The sequence below is a fragment of the Lissotriton vulgaris genome, chromosome 7 (assembly GCF_964263255.1).
Source record: "Lissotriton vulgaris chromosome 7, aLisVul1.2, whole genome shotgun sequence".
Lineage (NCBI taxonomy): Eukaryota > Metazoa > Chordata > Amphibia > Caudata > Salamandridae > Lissotriton > Lissotriton vulgaris.
The window spans coordinates 1,737,146,172-1,737,167,061 of record NC_141695.1 but is presented as its reverse complement, the minus strand read 5'-3'; the positions used below and the strand labels follow the sequence as shown (position 1 = coordinate 1,737,167,061).

General features: G+C 41.0%; 1 protein-coding gene across 1 annotated transcript in view; it reads left to right on the top strand.

Moving 5' to 3' along the window:
- The window catches only part of LOC147706522 (alpha-2-macroglobulin-like protein 1), a 290,022-nt gene that overhangs the window by 51,919 nt on the left and 217,213 nt on the right, over nucleotides 1–20,890 (top strand). The window contains exons 3-5 of the mRNA XM_086932987.1: nucleotides 1,931–2,093; nucleotides 12,407–12,459; nucleotides 13,685–13,705. Of these exons, the coding sequence (XP_086789113.1) occupies nucleotides 1,931–2,093; nucleotides 12,407–12,459; nucleotides 13,685–13,705 (237 nt within the window). The remainder of the gene's footprint in view (nucleotides 1–1,930; nucleotides 2,094–12,406; nucleotides 12,460–13,684; nucleotides 13,706–20,890) is intronic.

Here is a 20,890-nt window from a genome sequence, read left to right as displayed (position 1 = left end):
TGAGTAGATTTGGCCTCTTTGATTTTTTTCCGTCTTACCACAAAATTGATGATAAAACCCCTAGAGGCTGCGTTGAAAGAATCCCAAACCATAACAAAGGAAGAGTCGGGGGTGTGGTTGAGAAGGAAAAATTCGGTGGCAAAAGTAGAAAATTCAGAACAAAAAACAGAATCATGTAGTAGGGCATTATTGAAATGCCATCTGCCTGAGTGAGGGGAAAAGGGAAGGAGATCTAAATCCACAAAAACAGGGGCGTGGTCAGAAAGTAAAATGGAGCCTATTTCGGAACGGTTGACATGTTGGGAAAGGGATTTGTTAAGGAAAATATGATCAATGCGGGATTGGGATTGGTGAGGAGGAGAGAAAAAGCTATACTCTCTAAGGTCAGGATTACACAATCTCCAGATATCAACTAAAGCGTTGTTCTGAGTGGTTTTGACAAATTGGGAATGCACTTTGGAAGGTACAAATTTAGCTTTCGAGCGACGGTCAAGGAAGGGGTCCATAATTTGATTGCAGTCCCCACCAAAAAGAATGTAATCTCCAGAGAAGGAGGCCAGTTTGTCAGAAACAGAGGGCCAAACGGATCTATCAACCCCAGTAGGGGCATACACATTAAAGAGGGTAAGAGGAATATTGTCAACAAGCAAATTAACAATGAACCAACGACCATTAGCATCACATTCATGAGAGAATGAAGAAACATTTAACATTTTGTGCAATAAAATCACAACACCATTTTTCCTATCAACAGTGGGGGAGCTAAAAACATGACCCACCCAACCACGTTTAAGCTTTAAAGCCTCTGCCTCCGGGAGATGAGACTCCTGAAGGAGGGCAACATCAGTATGAAGTCTTGCCAAGTGTGATAACACCCTTTGCCTTTTAATGGGATTGTTCAGTCCCTTAATGTTCCACGTCGTAACACGGAATGGAACGATTAGAGAAAACAACTAGCAACAACATGCTCATTAAATTCAAATACAGAAAATAAGTGAATTGAGATACATTAGATGATATCAAAGAAGACTTAGAAAAAAAGAAGAGAGAAAAGAAGAAGGAGAAACTTTATGATATTTTGAGAGTATCTAAAGTGTAAAATCCTCTAAACTCTCGCATACACCATTAACCCTTAACTGTACCGTCATCTCAATTGTATACCAATTATAATTCTAGTACATAGCTACCTCTAGCTTCATAAATCATAAACGTTCTCCCATCACTGCAGTGGTCTACCACCCCCAACCTCCGGTCTCTCGGGCATGTACCCATCTTCTAAGATGAGGTTCTCAAAATGTTGCTACGTCTATAGTTGAAAGCCAACAAAGTTCTCATATAAACCTGAGACATCTAAGTTAGTTGTGGGACCTCTGATATGCCATTTCCTTTGTGCATATAATATACATCCATGGGACACTAAAGATATAGACAACTTAAACCAAAATATCGAAAGCATTTGTAATAATTGAAAGTAAAGATCATTAATTCCTAAAATATTACTCAAGAAAGATCACCTCAATGTTGACATTTATACACACCAGAACAGAATCACATAATAATAATGGTATTGAAAGAATTTTTTATTTATAAACCAATGAATTCAAAAGACATTGAAACAGGAGCTGAACTACTCAACCTACAGAACTTATACTGTTATGTCAAGTAGGAAGACTTTGATGACCAGATGTATGTTGAGGAGAAGGCGAGTCTAAGAAGATGATGCACCACTTTAAATAGGGCCAAGCATTGCATAAAATGTATTCCTCCTCTACGTCTGCATCCAGCACGTCATCACTGCTCCCCACTGTCTGTACCCTGAATAAGCATCAAATAACCATGTGTAATTCTCATGAGACATCCAAGCACATCACACTGTTGCAGAGTCCAGGCAGAAAGAAATACAATTTTGCTTTTTATTGTTGCCATACAGGTCCCCCCACCGGCCGGGGGCTTTGAGGAGGAGGCCACCGTCGAATTAAAGCTCAGTGGTGACCATACAGCTGTTTCTGAAACCAAGATGGTACTGATAAAGAGAACAAAGCCAAAAGGCATCATACAGACAGATAAACCTGTCTACAAGCCGGATCAGACAGGTAAGAAGAGAGCTGATTGTGGAAGGAGAGGCCAGAAGAGAGGGTGCTATCTCTCTGTTTATGTTGCACTTGTGTTATGAACTGTTACATGCCCTTAGTAGTCCAGTCATTGTATATCTGTTTTCCAATGTGTGCATGTATTTGTGTGTGTTACACACCAGGGCAAGATCATGAGACCAGGGCCCCTTCAGTAATTCTCGGTCCGGCTGATACATCCTGTAACACATGCCCAGGACTTGGGGCCATATGTATCAAGGCCAAATGGGTTCGCAAACGCCGAAATGGTATGCATCAAACAATTTGGGTGCAAAATATGGAATCGCAAAATTTGCCATTCCTTATTTTGGGATTGCATTAAGGGAATCGCAAATTTTGAGATTCCTTAAATGCAATGTATCAAGGAAAAAAAAATTCCAAAATGCCCTTAAAGAATCGCATATTACCACCAACTTCTAGTTGGTGGTAAGTTGCGAATTTTAAAAAAAAAGTATTTTTTGAAAATCCAATGGTGTCATGTGACGCTCATACATGCCCTTAGGGCATGTATGTGCGCCATATGTGCACACATGTCATTTTCAGGGGTGCAGCAGGGTGTCCTTGAGACACCCCTGCACCCTTGAAATTATTCTCAATTTGCGATTAGCAAATTGCGAATCGCAAATTGAGAATAATTTCCCATTCATTCCTATGGGCCTCCTGGCCCATAGAAATTAATGGAAAATTATTCCTTAATTGCGATTAGCAATTTGCTAATCGCAATTAAGAAATTTATAGGAATCGCTTAAAAATAGTGAATTTATTCATACATACCATTTTGCGATTTCTAAATAGCGATTCCTTAAAAATCGCTATTAAGGAATCGCAAAAGGGTATGTTGATACATATGGCCCTTGGACTTTTTGCAATTCGCTTGTCTGTATTTCATGCCAGCCTCAGTAAACATAAGAAGAGTTCAACACTCTCCGGCTCGAAGAAGCACATTCCACTGTATGTGCTGAGGCGGGAGATCCAAACTACCCTAAAATAGCATGGACCAAACTTACATCTTTACATTATTCAATTCCCTTCTCTAATTGATGGCAGGGAACACTCTAAACATGTGTCTGCTTCTAGACTGAGCTTGATCCCAGGTAAAAACCTTTAAACCTGCAAGTAAAGTAGCCATCTCATTCTACCAGCCAGAATTCAACTTGCAGGCCTAGTCTCGCTATTTTACAGAAATGTATCTTTAGTACCCCTGACATTTCATGTCATTTTTCCATTTCTGTTTGAAGATGTTTTGCTGCATGCAAGTAGTTATGTTGGTTTTGCTTCATATGATATCCTTTCTGATTTTATATGCTGTGTCCACAGTGAATCCTTCCTGTACTGTAAGCTTGGCCCACGTTGAATAAATCTGCTAAATAAAAACAATTGAAGTAAATAGGCGGACATCTCTGGAAACTAAGGGTTAAAGTGACATTTATCCGTAACTGCCTCAAGTTTAGTTCAGGAGGTTTTTGGTCAGCACGTCATTGAGGTAGGGCTTTATAAAGGTTGAGCTCCCCATGCTCTATCTTGAAACCTTTCTTCCAGTTTATGCTGATGTGTGATAAGTGAAACCAGGCACTCGGATCTCTTAATCTGGAGATGGAGCCATTCCCACACCATGATGTGTAGAAGATAGTGAATGTGTGTAAAGTAACGCACCCAGGCAAACCAAATAACTACTGGCACAAATTAAATGGCAAACAAACCACAATTAATAATGGTATACAACTGCTTTAGCATATAAATTACATTTTAATTTTATACAAAAAACAACATTTGATAAAATCATTGACTCATTGATAAGACTTGGTAAAACATTTTTGCATTATTGCATATGCATTCATTGATAAAAAAAGAGAGAATATAATATAAATAGTGGATGGTTTCCTGTCAACGCCTTTCGACACGTGGGCCGTGTCTTCATCAGGACTTTACCATCATGGTGCTGCAAGATAATTTAAACAATCTTTACTGTTTTGTCTCTTTATGCCAAACAGTTGACAATGCTAAGTATAGTTTACCAAATTTCTAAAACCAGTAAATCTTACAAAAAGCATGATGTACTGCCTAACAATTAGTCCAGCATGACAGTAATATCATCGAGACATATTTGCATTTACATAGATGGAGAAAGCAGAAACCGTTCAATTTTAAATTCCCCTGTTAAAACAATTTGAATAAATTGATAAATGTCTCAAAGAAAGGAGAAAACAGCGAAAGGTGAAAGGAGACGATACAAGTTGGAAAAAAGGGGTATATTTATTTCTCCTGTCGGATGCTACATTAATTAGAATTCGAGAGGACGTAAGAAGCTTATTTAAACAACACAATGGTGTCGTTATATATCTACACCTCACTATTTCGACATTTTATATGTTCTTACCTGTCTAAAAAAAAGCTCAAATAGGTATTTTGTATGTATTTCTTATAGGTTCTCCTATATTTTCTTCTATACAGAACCATGCAGGTTCTTTGCTGAATTCGATAAGGGCAGGTGACCGTCTGCAAATAGATAGGATAATTGTAGAAGCCTGCCTTTATATAGAAACATGTTGAAAAGGTAAAGTTTTTGATGGATCTTACCTATTCCGCTTCATTTAACATGGTGCTATGGATGTTGGTATATTCCTACTTAGATTACCGGCTCTTATCCAATTCAGCAAAGAACCTGCATGGTTCCGTATAGAAGAAAATATAGGAGAACCTATAAGAAATACATACAAAATACCTATTTGAGCTTTTTTAGACAGGTAAGAACATATAAAATGTCCAAATAGCGAAGTGTAGATATATAACGACACCATTGTGTTGTTTAAATAAGCTTCTTACTTCCTCTCGAATTCTAATTAATGTAGCATCCGACAGGAAAAATAAATATACCCCTTTTTTCCAACTTGTATCATCTCCTTTCACCTTTCGCTGTTTTCTCCTTTCTTTGAGACATTTATCAATTTATTCAAAATGTTTTACGCTCCAGGAGTTGGACGAATGTACGTGATATGTCAGTCATTTTTTGTACTACGGAAAATTACGAAACACAATCATGTATAAAGTGTTCATCTTCGGAATTGTTTTAACAGGGGAATTTAAAATTTAACTGTTTCTGCTTTCTCCATCTATGTAAATGCAAATATGGCTCGATGATATTACTGTCATGCTGGACTAATTGTTAGGCAGTACATCATGCTTTTTGTAATATTTACTGGCTTTAGAAATTTGGTAAACTATACTTAGTATTGTCAACTGTTTGGCATAAAGAGACAAAACAGTAAAGATTGTTTAAATTATCTTACAGCACCATGATGGTAAAGTCCTGATGAAGACACGGCCCACGTGTCGAAACGCGTTGACAGGAAACCATCCACTATTTATATTATATTCTCTCTTTTTTTATCGATGAATGCATATGCAATAATGCAAAAATGTTTTACCAAGTCTTATCAATGAGTCAATGATTTTATCAAATGTTGTTTTTTGTATAAATTAAAATGTACTTTATATGCTAAAGCAGTTGTATACCATTATTAATTGTGGTTTGTTTGCCATTTAATTTGTGCCAGTAGTTAGTTGGTTTGCCTGGGTGCGTTACTTTACACACATTGTTTACCCTGACCCAGGAGCTTGATCCATATCAGGGGGTCCTTGTTTCTCACACGAAGATAGTGAATACCAGGAAAGGGAGCATGGGGAGTTTCACAAAGATGAATAAAAAACCAAGCAGAAGATTGGGAGAGAAGGATCTCACAAGGCAGAGCCACCACTCAGTTGCACCTATAGATTTATGGTTCTTGGCAGCCCTCCCGCGGTCTCTGGTGAGGGTAGGCCAAGGCTTCTTGGCACTCTACCTCCATGATTTTGGATTCATTGAGCTGTCTCAGGGCCTCCATGCAGGCAGGTTTAGCAGCACCATGCAAACCAGAAATGCTTTTGCAGAGCACCAGGCTTAATCCAGGCCTTGAAGAAATGGGCAGTATGCTGCCCCACATTCAGGCAGCGTCATCGCAAGGACTGAGTATGTCTGTGCCGACGGAGATCTTTAAGAAGATGGAGTGGGGTTCAAGCGTGTCTTTGCCGTCAAGGACAGGAGGGCAGCAGACCATTACCGGTCAGTGCTTAATTTTTTTTAAATTAAGTGCCAGGGCTCTCGTGAGGAGGCCACTGCAGCCTGCACCACGCGTTGTCCCTGCTATGCTGCCAAGGACAGTAACAACACAACTACTTACCTTCACACTTCTGTAAGTGTGACAATTCTGACAATTCCAGACCTCCAAAGCTATAACAATGGCATGGGAAGCAGGTAATAGTCATTTTTTATGTATATTGAATTAATAACTTACTGTTGTATTGCTAATCTCAGACAGCGCCTCCATGTGGCAACTGGCACAAGCACTGGTGTTAAAAATTAAGTGCTGGTGTCAAGCACCCGAAACCACTGGCTTAAATTAAGCACTGCTGCTGATCAGTTCCAGATCCACCTATCGATGGGTCTCTGTGACGGTCTGGCATTGCTCTGCCTTTGGAATTTACTATATCTAGTGGCACCATGCAGGTACAATCTTCAGCGCCTGTTGTGGTGGGGAATCTTGTGTACCCCTTCAGTCAGGACCTCTAGGCAAAAGAAACTGAGAATAGAAGTGAAGGACGAAGCTGTCATTTTGTTCCTTGTAGACATCAGCCATCCTCAATGCTGCAGTCACCATGTAAGCTAAAACCATGTTCACTTCCATCTACGAATAATAGCCAATCTAAGAATAACCCTAACAACAGGTGCGCTGAAGGTGACGGCAGTCGGTCATCTGCCCATCCTCGTTTCCATGTTAACTTCCATGATTGCAAAGCCATAGAATGTCCACTAACACCCACATCCATTAAAATTCTATAAACACACAAGTGCCCTGTTTGCCATAGATAACATGCACGCTTACTTTATACAGGGATTTAGTAGCATCAAGGCATTGTGATGAATAGTGCATTGGCAGTCCTCCTCCTACCTCAGGTCAGAGGTAGAGAGGGATTCTGTGTACTGAGTGCCCACCTCTATAGACTCCTGAGGTGGGCTGAGTGCCTCCACTCAGGCACGAGCCCCAGAAGAGACATGGTTGGACAGCAGATGCGCTGCAGGGCATCATGTTCAGTTCTGGCCTTGAGGAAACTGGCAGCATCCAGCTCCTCATTTAGTAAGCGCTGAAGCAAGGCCCTTTGAGGGCTGTGTCTATCACGGCTTCAATGTCGGCAACAGCACACGGTCCAGCAGTACCACAGTATGTTATGTTACATGCTATGTTATAGAGGGTTTTGTAGCGCGCTCAAATACTCAGGAGTGTCCTGGCGCGTATTCACCTTTTGGAATCCCAATTAGCGAGGTTGAGGCTGAGTTTCCCCCTCATATGGATTTCAAGGAGAGCCAGTCCTTGCCCTGCTCCCATAATGCACTAGGGGAGGACGTGCCTTTGTAGCACTGGAGCCCAGATTTACTAAGATTTTGCATCAGGGTTGCGACACCTTTTTGATGCATACTCGGTGCTAAATCTATTTTGGTATTTACTAAGCTATGCAAAGTCCAAATTTCATGACTTTGAAAAAAAAAAGTAACAAAATGCAGTACACAGTGCTGGCCTCAATTACCTCGCATTGAGGAGGCATTACATTGGTGGAGTATGGGTGGTACTGTACATCCACTCATCTAGATTGATGCAAACCCATATTATAGTCATTAAGACTGGGTTTGAGCCAAAATGGTGCACTTACCCGAGACTGGAGTAATGAGGAGAATCATCTTTATTTCTCCTTGTTACTTCCGCTTTGCATTTTGCAGCCCACATTCAAGAGAAATAAGCCTCTTGCAGTAGTTTCTGTATAGGAAGGTATTTCTTCCTGCACAAAAACTATTCTGACCACATCGCAGGCACATTTGTGTCGTGGCATAAGGGTGCTTGTGTTGGTGCTAGGCAGTCAGACGTGTGTGAGTGTTACAAGAGTGCATACCAGCCGCATCTCAGCAGTTATAGTGCATTTCTGCTCTCTCCCTTTGACTCAATGCAATGCAACACACCAACTTCCTTTGCTGAATTTCATCAACATTTCGTGTACCTGCCCCTAGATGTGTGTGGGGGCCTGAATTTTTTTTATGTAAGTACACTTATTTTTAAGTCAAACAATGAATGGATAGGTGGCTTTGTTGTGAAGAGGGGATTAGATTGCCACTGTGTAATTATGTGTTCTTTAAAGAGGTTTGGCTTCAGTTCTTTCTTAACTTGGAACAGGGTTGAGCTGCTCCTGATGGCTAGGGGATGTCTTTCCAGATCCTATGTGCATAGAAAAGTAAATTCCTGTTGACTAGCTGTTGTTGCACTTCATCTCAACCTTGATGATGCTGTTGCAGTGGTTGTATGGAGAGCCACCATATTTGGGGACTTGTCAGCCAGAAAGGCAGGGTTGTCACTGATGGCTTCGTAAATGAGCCATTTAGATTTGAAGATGGCGTGGGACGGCCGGGGAGCAAATGGAATTCAATCCGGGTGGGAGAGGTGTGGTCATATTTCTTCAGGCCCTTGACATTGCATGCTTTGGCATGTAGGATGGCCTTAAGGGGTAGGTCAATGTAGAGCTTACAAGGCATTGCAATATGGTGTCACCACCACCCTGCTTTGAAAGTCTGAGGGCTTGAAAGTATTTCTGAAATCACTTTTACAGTAAACAGACTCCTGGCATTGTAAACAGACTCCTGGCATTGTAAACAGACTCCTGGCATTGTAAACAGACTCCTGGCTTTCTAAACAGACTCCTGGCATTGTGTTGTAAACAGACTCCTGGCTTTGTAAACAGACTCCTGGCATTGTAAACAGACTCCTGGCATTGTAAACAGACTCCTGACTTTGTAAACAGACTCCTGGCATTGTAAACAGACTCCTGGCATTGTAAACAGACTCCTGGCATTGTAAACAGACTCCTGGCTTTGTAAACAGACTCCTGGTATTGTAAACAGACTCCTGGCATTGTAAACAGACTCCTGGCTTTGTAAACAGACTCCTGGCTTTGTAAACAGACTCCTGGTATTGTAAACAGGCTCCTGGCATTGTAAACAGACTCCTGGCATTGTAAACAGACTCCTGGCTTTGTAAACAGACTCCTGGCTTTGTAAATGGGCATCAATGACAGACTGGAATGTTGAACACAACTGAGATGCATTAAAGCACCACACTCAGCATGCTGAGCATATTTTTCATTGTAAGCATCCTGGAATACATGAGCAACACTCTAGTGTAAGTGCATGCTCCCTGGTTGCCGTACTCAGAATGATTATTTCGGCCGGTTGAAAGGATGTAACAGCCCCGTCTTTTCAGATGTGGATCTCTAGATTCTTAGCTATTTACAATATTGAGTCTAGCCTTTATGAATTTAAAGGCGTTAAAAAACGAGAAATGGGAAGACGATTATGGGCCCCGGTTAAGAAATGGATGGACGATAGAATAAGAATTTGAAATGTACTGTATTGTTATATTTATTGATTGATTTTTATACATTTTTTACCTCCACATAAAAATATTGTGTTCTTTAATTGCTCATATATGTATCAGATGTTCTTAAACCTTGCTTATGGTAATGTATTTATGTATTTCCTTTTTGCACCATGAACTCCAATAAAAAAATGTAAAAAAAAAAAAAATAATTTAAAAAAAGGAGAAGGAATTATCTTAAAGGAGAAAACGCCAGATCCGATCAGTTTATTGATTATTATAAAAAGTTGATTGATATTTTAAAAAACAAACAATATTTTCCAGAAAATATTCAGGCAACAAAACACTTCAAGAGAACTTTTCAAGACAGTCCAGGTCCTGTCCTGTGTATCATCTAGTAGCACAGTGCCCCATGTCAACTTTTTTTGTGACAAATTACCGGTGTTCTTTAAAAACAAAGTGGAGGAAAAACATGTCAAATTAAAAACAAATGACAGGGCTGCAGTTTTGACATCAGGTGCCAAAGATGTCACTCACGGAAAAAACTATTTTTTTGCAAATTTCCATCTGTCACAGAGGAGAAAGTAGTCGAACTTATTTACCAAACAAAGTTGGGAGCTCCATCAGACCCCTGCCCTCAAAAATAGTTCATGATAGAGTTGGAAGGGTTGCCCTTCCTCTTACTATACTTCTCAACACTATTATTGATTCAGGAGAGTTCCCTGAGGAGCTAAAAAAAGCTTTGATCCTCTGTTTATTGAATAAACCTTTACTAGATCCTGATGACGTTAACAACTATCGCCCTCAATCTCGTTTACTTTTGCCAGCATAAATCCCAGAGAAGCACATGAATATTGCACTCTCTAATGAACTGGAAGAAAATGAAGGGGCATATTAACAAGGGCTTTATCTCTGCTTTTTTGACTTTAAAAGCCAAAGAAGCGGAGATAAAAATATTGCCCTATCAGCAACAAGGTGCTAACATGCAAAATCGCATGTTAGCACCCTTTTTCACTATGCTTCCCTTTGCATGTCTAATGAGATACAAAGTGGGCGTTCCAGAGCAAAATAAGAGCTAAGCGACATTTCTCCTATTATCAACCTTCACGCTAACCCTGTTAGAGACAAAAAAAGCAGCACTAACCATGGTTAACGTTGCTTTTTTCGTCTGCTAATTTTCAGACTTAGCCATGTAATTTAATGGGAGGTGGATTACATGGCTAAGTCCAACATTGGGCTATCAACAAGGATATCCCCATCCTTGTAGTTTTATCGCTGCCTTACCGCCATAACCTCCCAAAATGCCACTATCGCTGGATAGTGGGCGTTAAAACTTTTTTCCTTGTTAATATGCCCCCAAATTATAGACTCTGCTCAATTTGGGTTTAAATTAAACCATAGCACTGAGTCAGTGCTGGGAGTAGCCACAGAAGAGCTGAGAAGTATTTTAGATAATGGTGGCATGGCAGGGATCCCCTGTTGAATCTCTCGGCGACCTTTGACACAGTGAACCATGCAATTATGTTGGAACATTTAACGGAAATCGAAATTGGAGGGGCGGCTCCTATTTCTCTCAGATAGAGATCGGTCAGTCGCCGTGGGGTACTTTGCATCTAAACCATTCTTACTGCCATGTGGTGTTCCCCAGGGATCATAATTTAGCCCTACACTTTTAAATATTTATGGGACCCCTCTGACAAGGATGATCTGCTCTTTTGGTCTTGCCCGTTGGCCTTTGCTGATGATACACAAATTGTTGGGTCCATCACGAATGATGTGGACGTGGCTGCACACAGCTTTAACAACTGTACGGGTGCAGGCGCAGAATGGATGTACAGTAACACTTTTATGCTAAATTCGGACAAAACTGAGGTCTTTCTGTAAAGCAAAGGCACAACTATTTGGGACCAATCCTGGAGGCCTGAAATGCTTGGCCCTCTTCCAATACCCGCGTTGTCGGTCAGGAATCTGGGATTTATCTTTGACCCCAGTCTTTCTTTTAATGCACAAATCAATAAGCATACGTCCTCTTCCTATTTTCTGCTGCACATTTTAAAGAAAGTCTCCCTTTCATTCCATATGAATTGCGGAAATATGTGATCACTGCTTTAGTCCTATCTAGGTTGAACTATTGCAATGCCTTATATCTCAGCAGTCACCATCACCCTTTCAAGAAACTTCAAGGCCTACAAAATGTGGAGGCGCGACTGTTGAAGAATGTTCCGATGTTCAAGTCAGTCTCGGAGACTCTGGTTAAACTCCATTGGCTCACTGTGAGAAAAAGAGTGATGTTCAAAACCTTATGTATGGCACATTAAACTCTGTATGGCGAAGCTCTAGCATATTTGAAATAAAACCTCTTCTGGTACTCCCCAGAAGAACCCTCCGCTAGCAAACTCTAGGAGAATCAATGCCTTTACTATCAGAAGAGAGTGTTTGGGAGGAAGGAGCTTTCTCCACTTTACATGCAGACTGTGGAATAATTTACCCTACCAGCTTAGAGCTCAGTCTACCCTGTCCAGTTTCAGAAAACATCTGAAAACTTGACTGTTCTCCCATGCAGTTTGATTCAGATACAGGCCTTTCCTGGAGGTAAATGTTTGGGTTTCTGTCAGTGCACACCTTAATGTAGCAGACATCAGTGCCAAGACGACCTTGGCATTCGTGCACATATACAATATTTCAATATCAATACCACTTTGCTTCTTCTATTTGAAAACTATTTGCATATTTTCTGCGTGTGGGCAGCATCGTGGGTGGAGGTTGGGTCTGAAGGTAAATTGCAGCAGTTGTGAGTGTTGATCATCTTTCCTTGTTTTCTTTCAGTGCATATTCGATCCATAACCATGGATTCAGACTTTGTTGCCAGCACTGAGAAGGTGAGAGGCTAGACTGTCTGTTTTGGGGACTCTCAGACAGGAAGTGCATGGGGGTTGTGCAACACTTAGAGGGCTGGAAGACCACTGGCAGCAGTAAGAGGGTGCAGAGAAGAGGGGTGCAGCAAGAGGGTGAACCAACACCCAATGTACCGACAGAGAGGAAAGATTAGAGACTGCAATTAGGAATGGGATGCCCCTCTGAAAGCTCTAGTAGAGGAGACAGAGGCCAATCAACCAAAAGGCTCATATTCATATTCCGCTCCAGCACGAGATGCTTGTATGGCTGCCCTCAACTAGGGGATGCTGCAACCGTCATGAACAACTCCTGCCTCCTCCCTCTGTACCAGACATAGATGGTTCCTGATGCACAACTTAAACTTGAGTTAGGGACCCAGAAACTCTACTACAATGCTAAAAGTACCCACAGAATTCTCTGCAGTATGGTAGAGAAAGAGTACAAAAAATGAAAGAGAGATAAAACAGACCATGATGAATGAAGTGATCCATATGGGACAAGCCAGAGTATTCACTATGACTTATAAAATACCCTGCAGACACTCACAGAATGCACTGTGAGAACAGTGTGGCCTATATAATACACAGTAAGAGGGTACAAGGCACCCTAAATGTACACAGATGGGAGAGAGATCCCTCGAGTACTCTGCAAGCAGAGAGAGAGAGACCACAGAATCCACTGTGAGGTGAGAGAGAGGTCCAAGTAAATCACTGTGAGGGGAAGCAAATCCCACAGAAGACAGTGTCATTCGAGACTGCTCAAGAAACTCACTGTAAGGAGTGAGGCGTCCTAGACTCCACCATGAGAGAGGCAGACCCTCTGAATACACAGTGATGGGGATGTGGTCAGGGGAGAGACATGCTCAGAAAATACTGAGAATGTGGAAGAAGGCCCACAGATTGTCATGAAGAGTGCAGAGTGTAGGAGGCTCCTCCCTCTACTTTGGAAACAATCATGAGTGCCACCCCAATAAATATTAATTCCCCTCCTTTATGCCCTCTGTTTCCACACAGTTATCCTCCAATTATCAGACTCAACCAAGAGATATTTTATTATGCTTTACACCAGATTGCCCAGTCACTTTCTACTATACAATGAGAACATGTGTGCCAGGAAAACCTCTGGATAGTGTGCTGTAAAAAGTTAAAAAACATGAAGAAAGAAAAAAAGCAAGTTACTTACCATCTGTTTTTTCTCTTTTCCTTACAGTATCCCCTGGTTGAAATCCTGGTAAGTGTTGGTCCAGTTCAAATGTTAAGGTCTGCCGCATAAATGATGGTCACAGGACACCAGCATATGTTTCAATAGTAGAATTCAAGTCTCCTAGGAAAAGGGGTTATCTTTCAGGACATTGAAAGTGTACCCATATTGGAGGACTCACATTAAGGACAGTCTACGTAAATGGTTGATTTATCGCCTAGTAAATTAGACAAATCGCTGTTGTTCTGATAGGTTAGACAGACCTTCCTGGTATTAGGTATTCATCTAGGGCCAAAAGGTATATTGTCACTGTGTTTACTCTGTTGAGATGTCTTCTCAACTATGTTTGCTGGACAAGGAAATCATATTGTATGGCCTGCAAACAGTCAATACATGCATGTAAATAATCACTTACAGCTATGTGGGACCTGTACAACTGCAATTAGATCACAACACAAGAGCCTAAGGAGTTTCTGATAAGGGCAACTGTGACAGGTTAAAGTGCTACTATAGAACATTACATAGAAAGTGTGACAGGTTAAAGTTCTAAAAAAGAACAGAACTTAGAAACTGTGACAGGTTAAAGTGTTACTATAGAGCATAACACAGAAACTGTGACAGGTAAACGTGCTACTAGAGAATATAACACAGAAACCGTGACAGGCAAAAGTGCTATGATATAACATAACATAGTGAATGTGAAAGGTGAAAATGCTAGAACATAACATAGAAACAGTGTCAGGTCAAAGTGCTGCAATGAAATATAGCATAGAAACTGTAACAGGTCAATGTGCTGTATTAGAGTGTAACCTAAAAAATATGACAGGTGAAAATGCTACTATCGGACATAAGAAATATTGTCAGATCAAAGTGCTACAATGGAACATAGCATAGAAACTGGGACAGGTCAAAGTGCTACAATAGACAGAACACACAAACTGAGACATGTCAATGTGATGCAATAAAACATAATGTAGAAATTGTGTCAGGTCAAAGTGCTACAATGGAACACAACACAGAAACTATGACAATTCAAAGTGCTACTATAGACCATAACATAGAAACAGTGACAGGCCAAAGTTCTACATAGAACATATCATAGAAACTGCAACAGGTCAAAGTACTACTATAAATCACAACATAGAAACTCTGACAAGCCAATGTGATTCAATAGCACATAACATAAAAACAGTGACAGGCCTGTTTATATTGTTTGACCTGCGGTTCCTGCTGGAGTTACGAATGTCTAAATATTATGGTTCCCCTGAGTCCTTTAGTTTCTTGCAGATACCAGTAGGGCTAGGACCATATTGTATATTGTTCCAAGAAAACCAAATAAAATGTGTTATTAACCTCTTCCGTGCTCATGACGGCCCCCTGGCCAGGGGCTGTCCGAGCCATGCCCAGGATTGGAATGTCCCAACACAGCGGCGGAATTTGCGCCGCAGTGAAGCGGTAAAAAAAACAAACAGTGACAGGTCAAAATGCTTTAAATAGAACACAACATAGAAACTGTGATAGGTCAATGTTATACAGTAAGACATAACATAGAAACAATGAGAGGTGAATGTGACACATCAAAAAAGTAACATGGAAACTGTGACAGGTCAAAGTGCTACAGTAGTATATAACATAGAAACTGCAATAGGTCAAGTGCTACTGAAGAACATCACATCGAAACTGTGTCATGTCAATGTGCTACAATAAAACATAAGATAGAACATGTGAGAGGTCAATGTGCTACAACAGAACTTGACAAGGGAACACTCAAATTAGAACCAAACAATTGCTAAGGCTAAACATAAAAATGGTAAATAAGTTGAAAACTCTGGGGTAATTGGACCACAGAGCTAAACTGGCAGAATAACAAGAGACCCATATGGAAAGCATGATGCTTTCTAAACACAGCTAGAATTAAAGAATAAAATCTTACTCAGCAGGTGCAAGAAAAAGGGATGGCTAAGGTAAACAACAGCATCATGAGATAAAATTTCAGGAAGTTAGTGACAGCGTTATCAGGCTGGAGAGGAATGGGTGATTAGGATTACTAATCATGATAAGTGTGCATAAAAGCGAGTAAAAGTATCACTGGACAAGGGCAAGGTTGCCTTTAGGAAGCCACAGTTTGACAAAAAGTAAAGGAGCCCCAGTCTTTGAGTGCAAAGACCAGATGATCTAGAGCTTAAAAGAGCTCACTTCTCAACACTTCGAGAAGTCAGCAGAAGTCAATAGTGACTGCAAAGTGAACACTGCAGTCTTGAAGTTTCATGAAAGCCATCACTTAAAAACTGCAAAAAACACAGTTGATGGACAGAACGCAGAACTATGTCTTACATTTACCCCAGTACAAAGATCTGGGCCTAAATCCATCGTTTTTTTGCACTCCACACCACCCTAGGTCAGACACTGGCTATATGCAAATCAGCCTTGACCCTGTGCCTCATGGGAACAGTCTAGCCCGAACTACCAAGCCATGTCTTTCCTAGACCGGAATCAAGCATCCACGGACCGGTTTCTGGCTATCAGCCTTCTTCAGCCTGGATAGCTTGACTCCAGTGATGTGGAGAGCCTGGGACTCAAGTCTGAGCATACCCAGCTCACTCGGGGTGAAAATTGCAAAAAACACAGTTGATGGACAGAATGCAGAACAATGTCTTACGTTCACCCCAGTACAAAGATCTGGGTCTAAATTCATCGTTTTTTTGCACTCCACACCACCCTAGGTCAGACACTGGCTATATGCAAATCAGCCTTGACCCTGTGCCTCATGGGAACAGTCCAGCCCGAACTACCAAGCCATGTCTTTCCTAGACCGGAATCAAGCATCCAAGGACCGGTTTCTGGCTATCAGCCTTCTTCAGCCTGGATAGCTTGACTCCAGTGATGTGGAGAGCCTGGGACTCACGTCTGAGCATACCCAGCCCACTCGGGGTGAAAATTGCAAAAAACACAGTTGATGAACAGAATGCAGAACAATGTCTTACATTCACCACAGTACAAAGATCTGGGCCTAAATCCATCGTTTTTTTGCACTCCACACCACCCTGGGTTAGACACTGGCTATATGCAAATCAGCCTTGACCTTGTGCCTCATGGGAACAGTCGAAGGTTTTTGAGTATAAGGATCACAAGATCCCTCTAAAATCGCACACGAACTGCAACACATCTAATGTCATTTATGCCATTATTTGTGAATGTGACCTAATTTATATAGGCCAAACTGAACAGAAGGCAAAAGTGAGGATTCTGCAACATGCTAGCAGGATTAGATGTGAGGTAGCAGGAGCCCCATTAGTAGACCATTTTAAGACTGAAAAACACTCATCACACAATTTCAAATGGGTTATCCTGGAGAAAGTCACACTGGGCCCCAGGAGTGGCAATATCTCTAACATTCTTAACATCCGGGAAGCTAAATGGATGTTCCTGTTTGATTCTGTAAAGTCGGGTCTTAACAAAACTGAAAGCACCTTTTCCCAAATGGCTAACTTATAGGTTCCATTAGTATGTGCATTTAGATCCCTGGGCATTTACATAACCGACTATTGTGTACATTCTGATTTCTGATTATGTAAGTCACTGTTATTATGATCAATGTTGACCTAAAAACCATACGGCTTTTACCATCGTGCCGGATAGGTACGCCGTATATTGGCTATCCATAATTGTTAATCTCTGCTGCATATATACAACCCCAGACTGTATATATATATCTTAATTATCTGTTAATAATCAACCCACTACGTTGACGGCCTTACCATTTGTATGATAGGTACGCCGCACTATGTTCGCATTTCTGTATATTTGGATGTTACAAACTAAATTCAACAATTCATTCTGTACTCCTACACTTTCTTTTTCCAACTGGGATCTATGACATTACAAACTATGGCACAAAAAGATGTATGAATAGACTCGATTGTTGCCTGTCAGACACCACTTCTGAACAGTTATGTCCTAAATGGTAGACCGAATATAGTTATTTAGTGTCTGTCATGGTAAAATCAATCTGGGGTCATACCCCATTTACAATATCAAAGCAAGATCGTCTGAATCACTGAGTACCAATAAGAACTGTCCGTAGAGCCCTTCATAAATTAATTCTAATTTTAATTTTAGACTCTCTTGAAATATATTGGACAATTCACTGCATTTAAATCAGTGGAGTCCGTTTTCCAAGTCTTTCTTCGGTCTCCATGATCACCGATGTCATGTGATCGGGACTCTTAACCAGGAAGTTTATATCCTCTCTCACGCAGTCGGCGTTTTATCGACTGATGTTGACGAACCCCCGGAATAGGCTGTGATTCTCTCTCCAGCGGGTATGTAACAAACTTTCTTTAAATAGTGGCAAATACGTGTTTTTAAACAGTAGCGAAGCGTCAAACTTTATTTCCGCCGTAACGGTAACAATTACCCGTCGGCTTTGACCTTTGCAGATCTCCAAACGTACACGTGTGGTCATCTGATCACATCATTCTAGATGCTTGAGACAGCCCAAGACCATTCTTAAAGGTAGGATGCTTTTCTGCTAAACGGTGATGTTATCACAGAGTAGTATCTGTGTAATAAATTCAACACAGTCAAATTTTTATTTTTAGACGCTGGATATATCTCATCGGTAGCGGCCGCCTCCGTCTCTAATCCAATTACGATCCAGATCCCCTTACTAGAGTCCTGCATTCTGAATGCGACAGGTACGCGGGACCCTATTACGATTTCACTGCATTAAATACGCCATTTTGACCGCTATTATAAAATATCTAATCCCTTGCGGTTTTAGAACAATCCTAACATACAATTGGAGAGACTAATCACAGAAGAACCCCCTGGGTCCCACGGCCTTACTAAATATTCCAGGTAGGCTAATAGACAATCACTGTATATCTGAATAAGACCCCTTTATTCCACTCGCCAATGACTCTGACCATTCTCTTTTTGTAGGGCCCTGATCCACACGACCAATTCCTTGTCTAACTTTGATTACATCTCTTTTTGACAAGGTAATCAATATGATGTGTCTAGAATGGTTGTTAACTTACTCTTATGATTAGCGTGCATAACTGGTTATGCCCTCGATATACCACACGCTATCATTTGGCTCTATGTTACACTGAGACAAACTATTTTTAGAGTCCCATATTACATTTCAGAGACTCTGTTTTTGGTAAGGTCTTATTATGCCTGATATCCCGTGAAGTATGTAGCTGTAGATAAGACTGGGCACTGCCCACTGAATTAATATGTGGTTAGGACATCAACCCCGTGTGATGACCAACACTGGCCATTCCTTCAAATGTATTCCTCATTTTAATTAATTCTTCTTACAACGATTGTGTGTTTGAAATAATTGTTCCTCTCTTCGGCCATCTATGATTATTTTATGAGTATTAAGTATCATTATGACCAAGACTAATATTGATCTATTGACTTTTATGCAGATTCATTGCCCCTTTCATCCCCTCATCCTGATGAAGACCCTCTAGCAAGGTGTCACTCTATGCCTGCATCACTTTGGGTCGAAACGTCGACACTCCTCTTCATTTTCAGCCTCCTTCTTGATTTATCATTTGTGATTTCTCTTCTTTCGAGGCATGATTTTATGTTAAATCATTTATGAATTGTGATTCTCAGTTTGTTAATCAATTATTATTTCTGGTTTATTGAGGTCATAGTGACCACTGTTCCATCATTCATTCAGTACCTTCACTTTCCCAACACTCCCCTCCACCTCCCAATTCTTTAGGGGCATTAAATGTGATAGATTTCGGATGTATTTTTATGAATAATGTTTAGAATACACGTTGTGAATAAAAACAATGTTGTCAAACCTTTTTGAATTTATTTTAGTTGCTTAGTTTTGTTTCATTCATTCTAGTATCTGGGACCACTTTGTTTGTATGGACTGTTCCCATGAGGCACAGGGTCAAGGCTGATTTGCATATAGCCAGTGTCTGACCTAGGGTGGTGTGGAGTGCAAAAAACGATGGATTTAGGCCCAGATCTTTGTACTGGGGTGAATGTAAGACATTGTTCTACATTCTGTCCATCAACTGTGTTTTTTGCAATTATCACTTAAAAACTGTCACAATAAAATGGAACAGACAGGAAAACCCTGAAAGAGAGGACAATGCTGATTAAGTAAAATGGTAGGACATGTACTTTAAGTTTTGCATGTCCTGGTAGTGAAAGACACCTAAATTCGTTTTTCACTACTGTGAGCCCTGCTGCTCTCATAGGTTAACATTGGTAATTCCTTAATACACATTTAGTCTGTAATTCCTGAATAGAAAGGAGTGACTTTGCCATGTTTTATATCTTTAGAATGGTAATGATAAATCCTCTTTACTGGTAAAGATGGATTTAACATTACTCTTTTAGAAATGCCACTTTTAGAAATGGGATATTTCTCTGCTCTTACAGCTCTGTGTGCCTGCAGCCTGTCTACAATACACATCTGGGGTGGGTGAGAGTTTGACATTGTGCATTCCCTCTAGGCAGTCACACACAACGGAAGGTTAGTTGTGTCTGAATGCCCATGTGCATCCTGATGGCTCATCCTGGGCAGGATGGGAGAGAGCAGCTTGCACTTACACCTGAATAGGCCGTTTCCTGTCCCCACACAAAGGAGTGATTACCACCCTTTAGTGAGTCTGAAGCCAGGCCTGGAAAGAATGGACATGTGTGCACTTCAAAGACCCTTCTTTGAAGTCACCCCACTTCAAAGACACAACTTAATATACATATTGTGTCTCTGACCCACCAAATCAGACATTGCTGGACATGTAAAGAACCTCTGTGAGAAGAACTGTTGTACTGCTGCTGGGACTGTCACTCTGCTGGACTGCTGCTCTGGAAGAAGTGCTTTTCTGTTGAGACTTCCCTACTGCCTACTGCTCTCTGACCCTGCTGAGGAGGAGCTGGACTCTGCCTTGAACCCAAAGTGATCTCCAATGGCTTTTTGGTTTGCCTCCTATTTCCTGAGACTCAGGGATAGTAAAGTCTCATCATCTGCTCCTGTGCTTGGCCCATTGAAATGGACCCCCAGGTGCTTGCTTCAGTGGAACAGAAGCATTCATGCTTGTGTGAAGCAGAACTGACGCATAGCGCCTGTTGTGGGAGAGGACCCAGCGCATCGCACTCAGACCCAGTGCATCACCTCCAGAAGCCAATGCGCCAGAATTGCGCATTGCCACCACAGCAGTGTGGGAATAT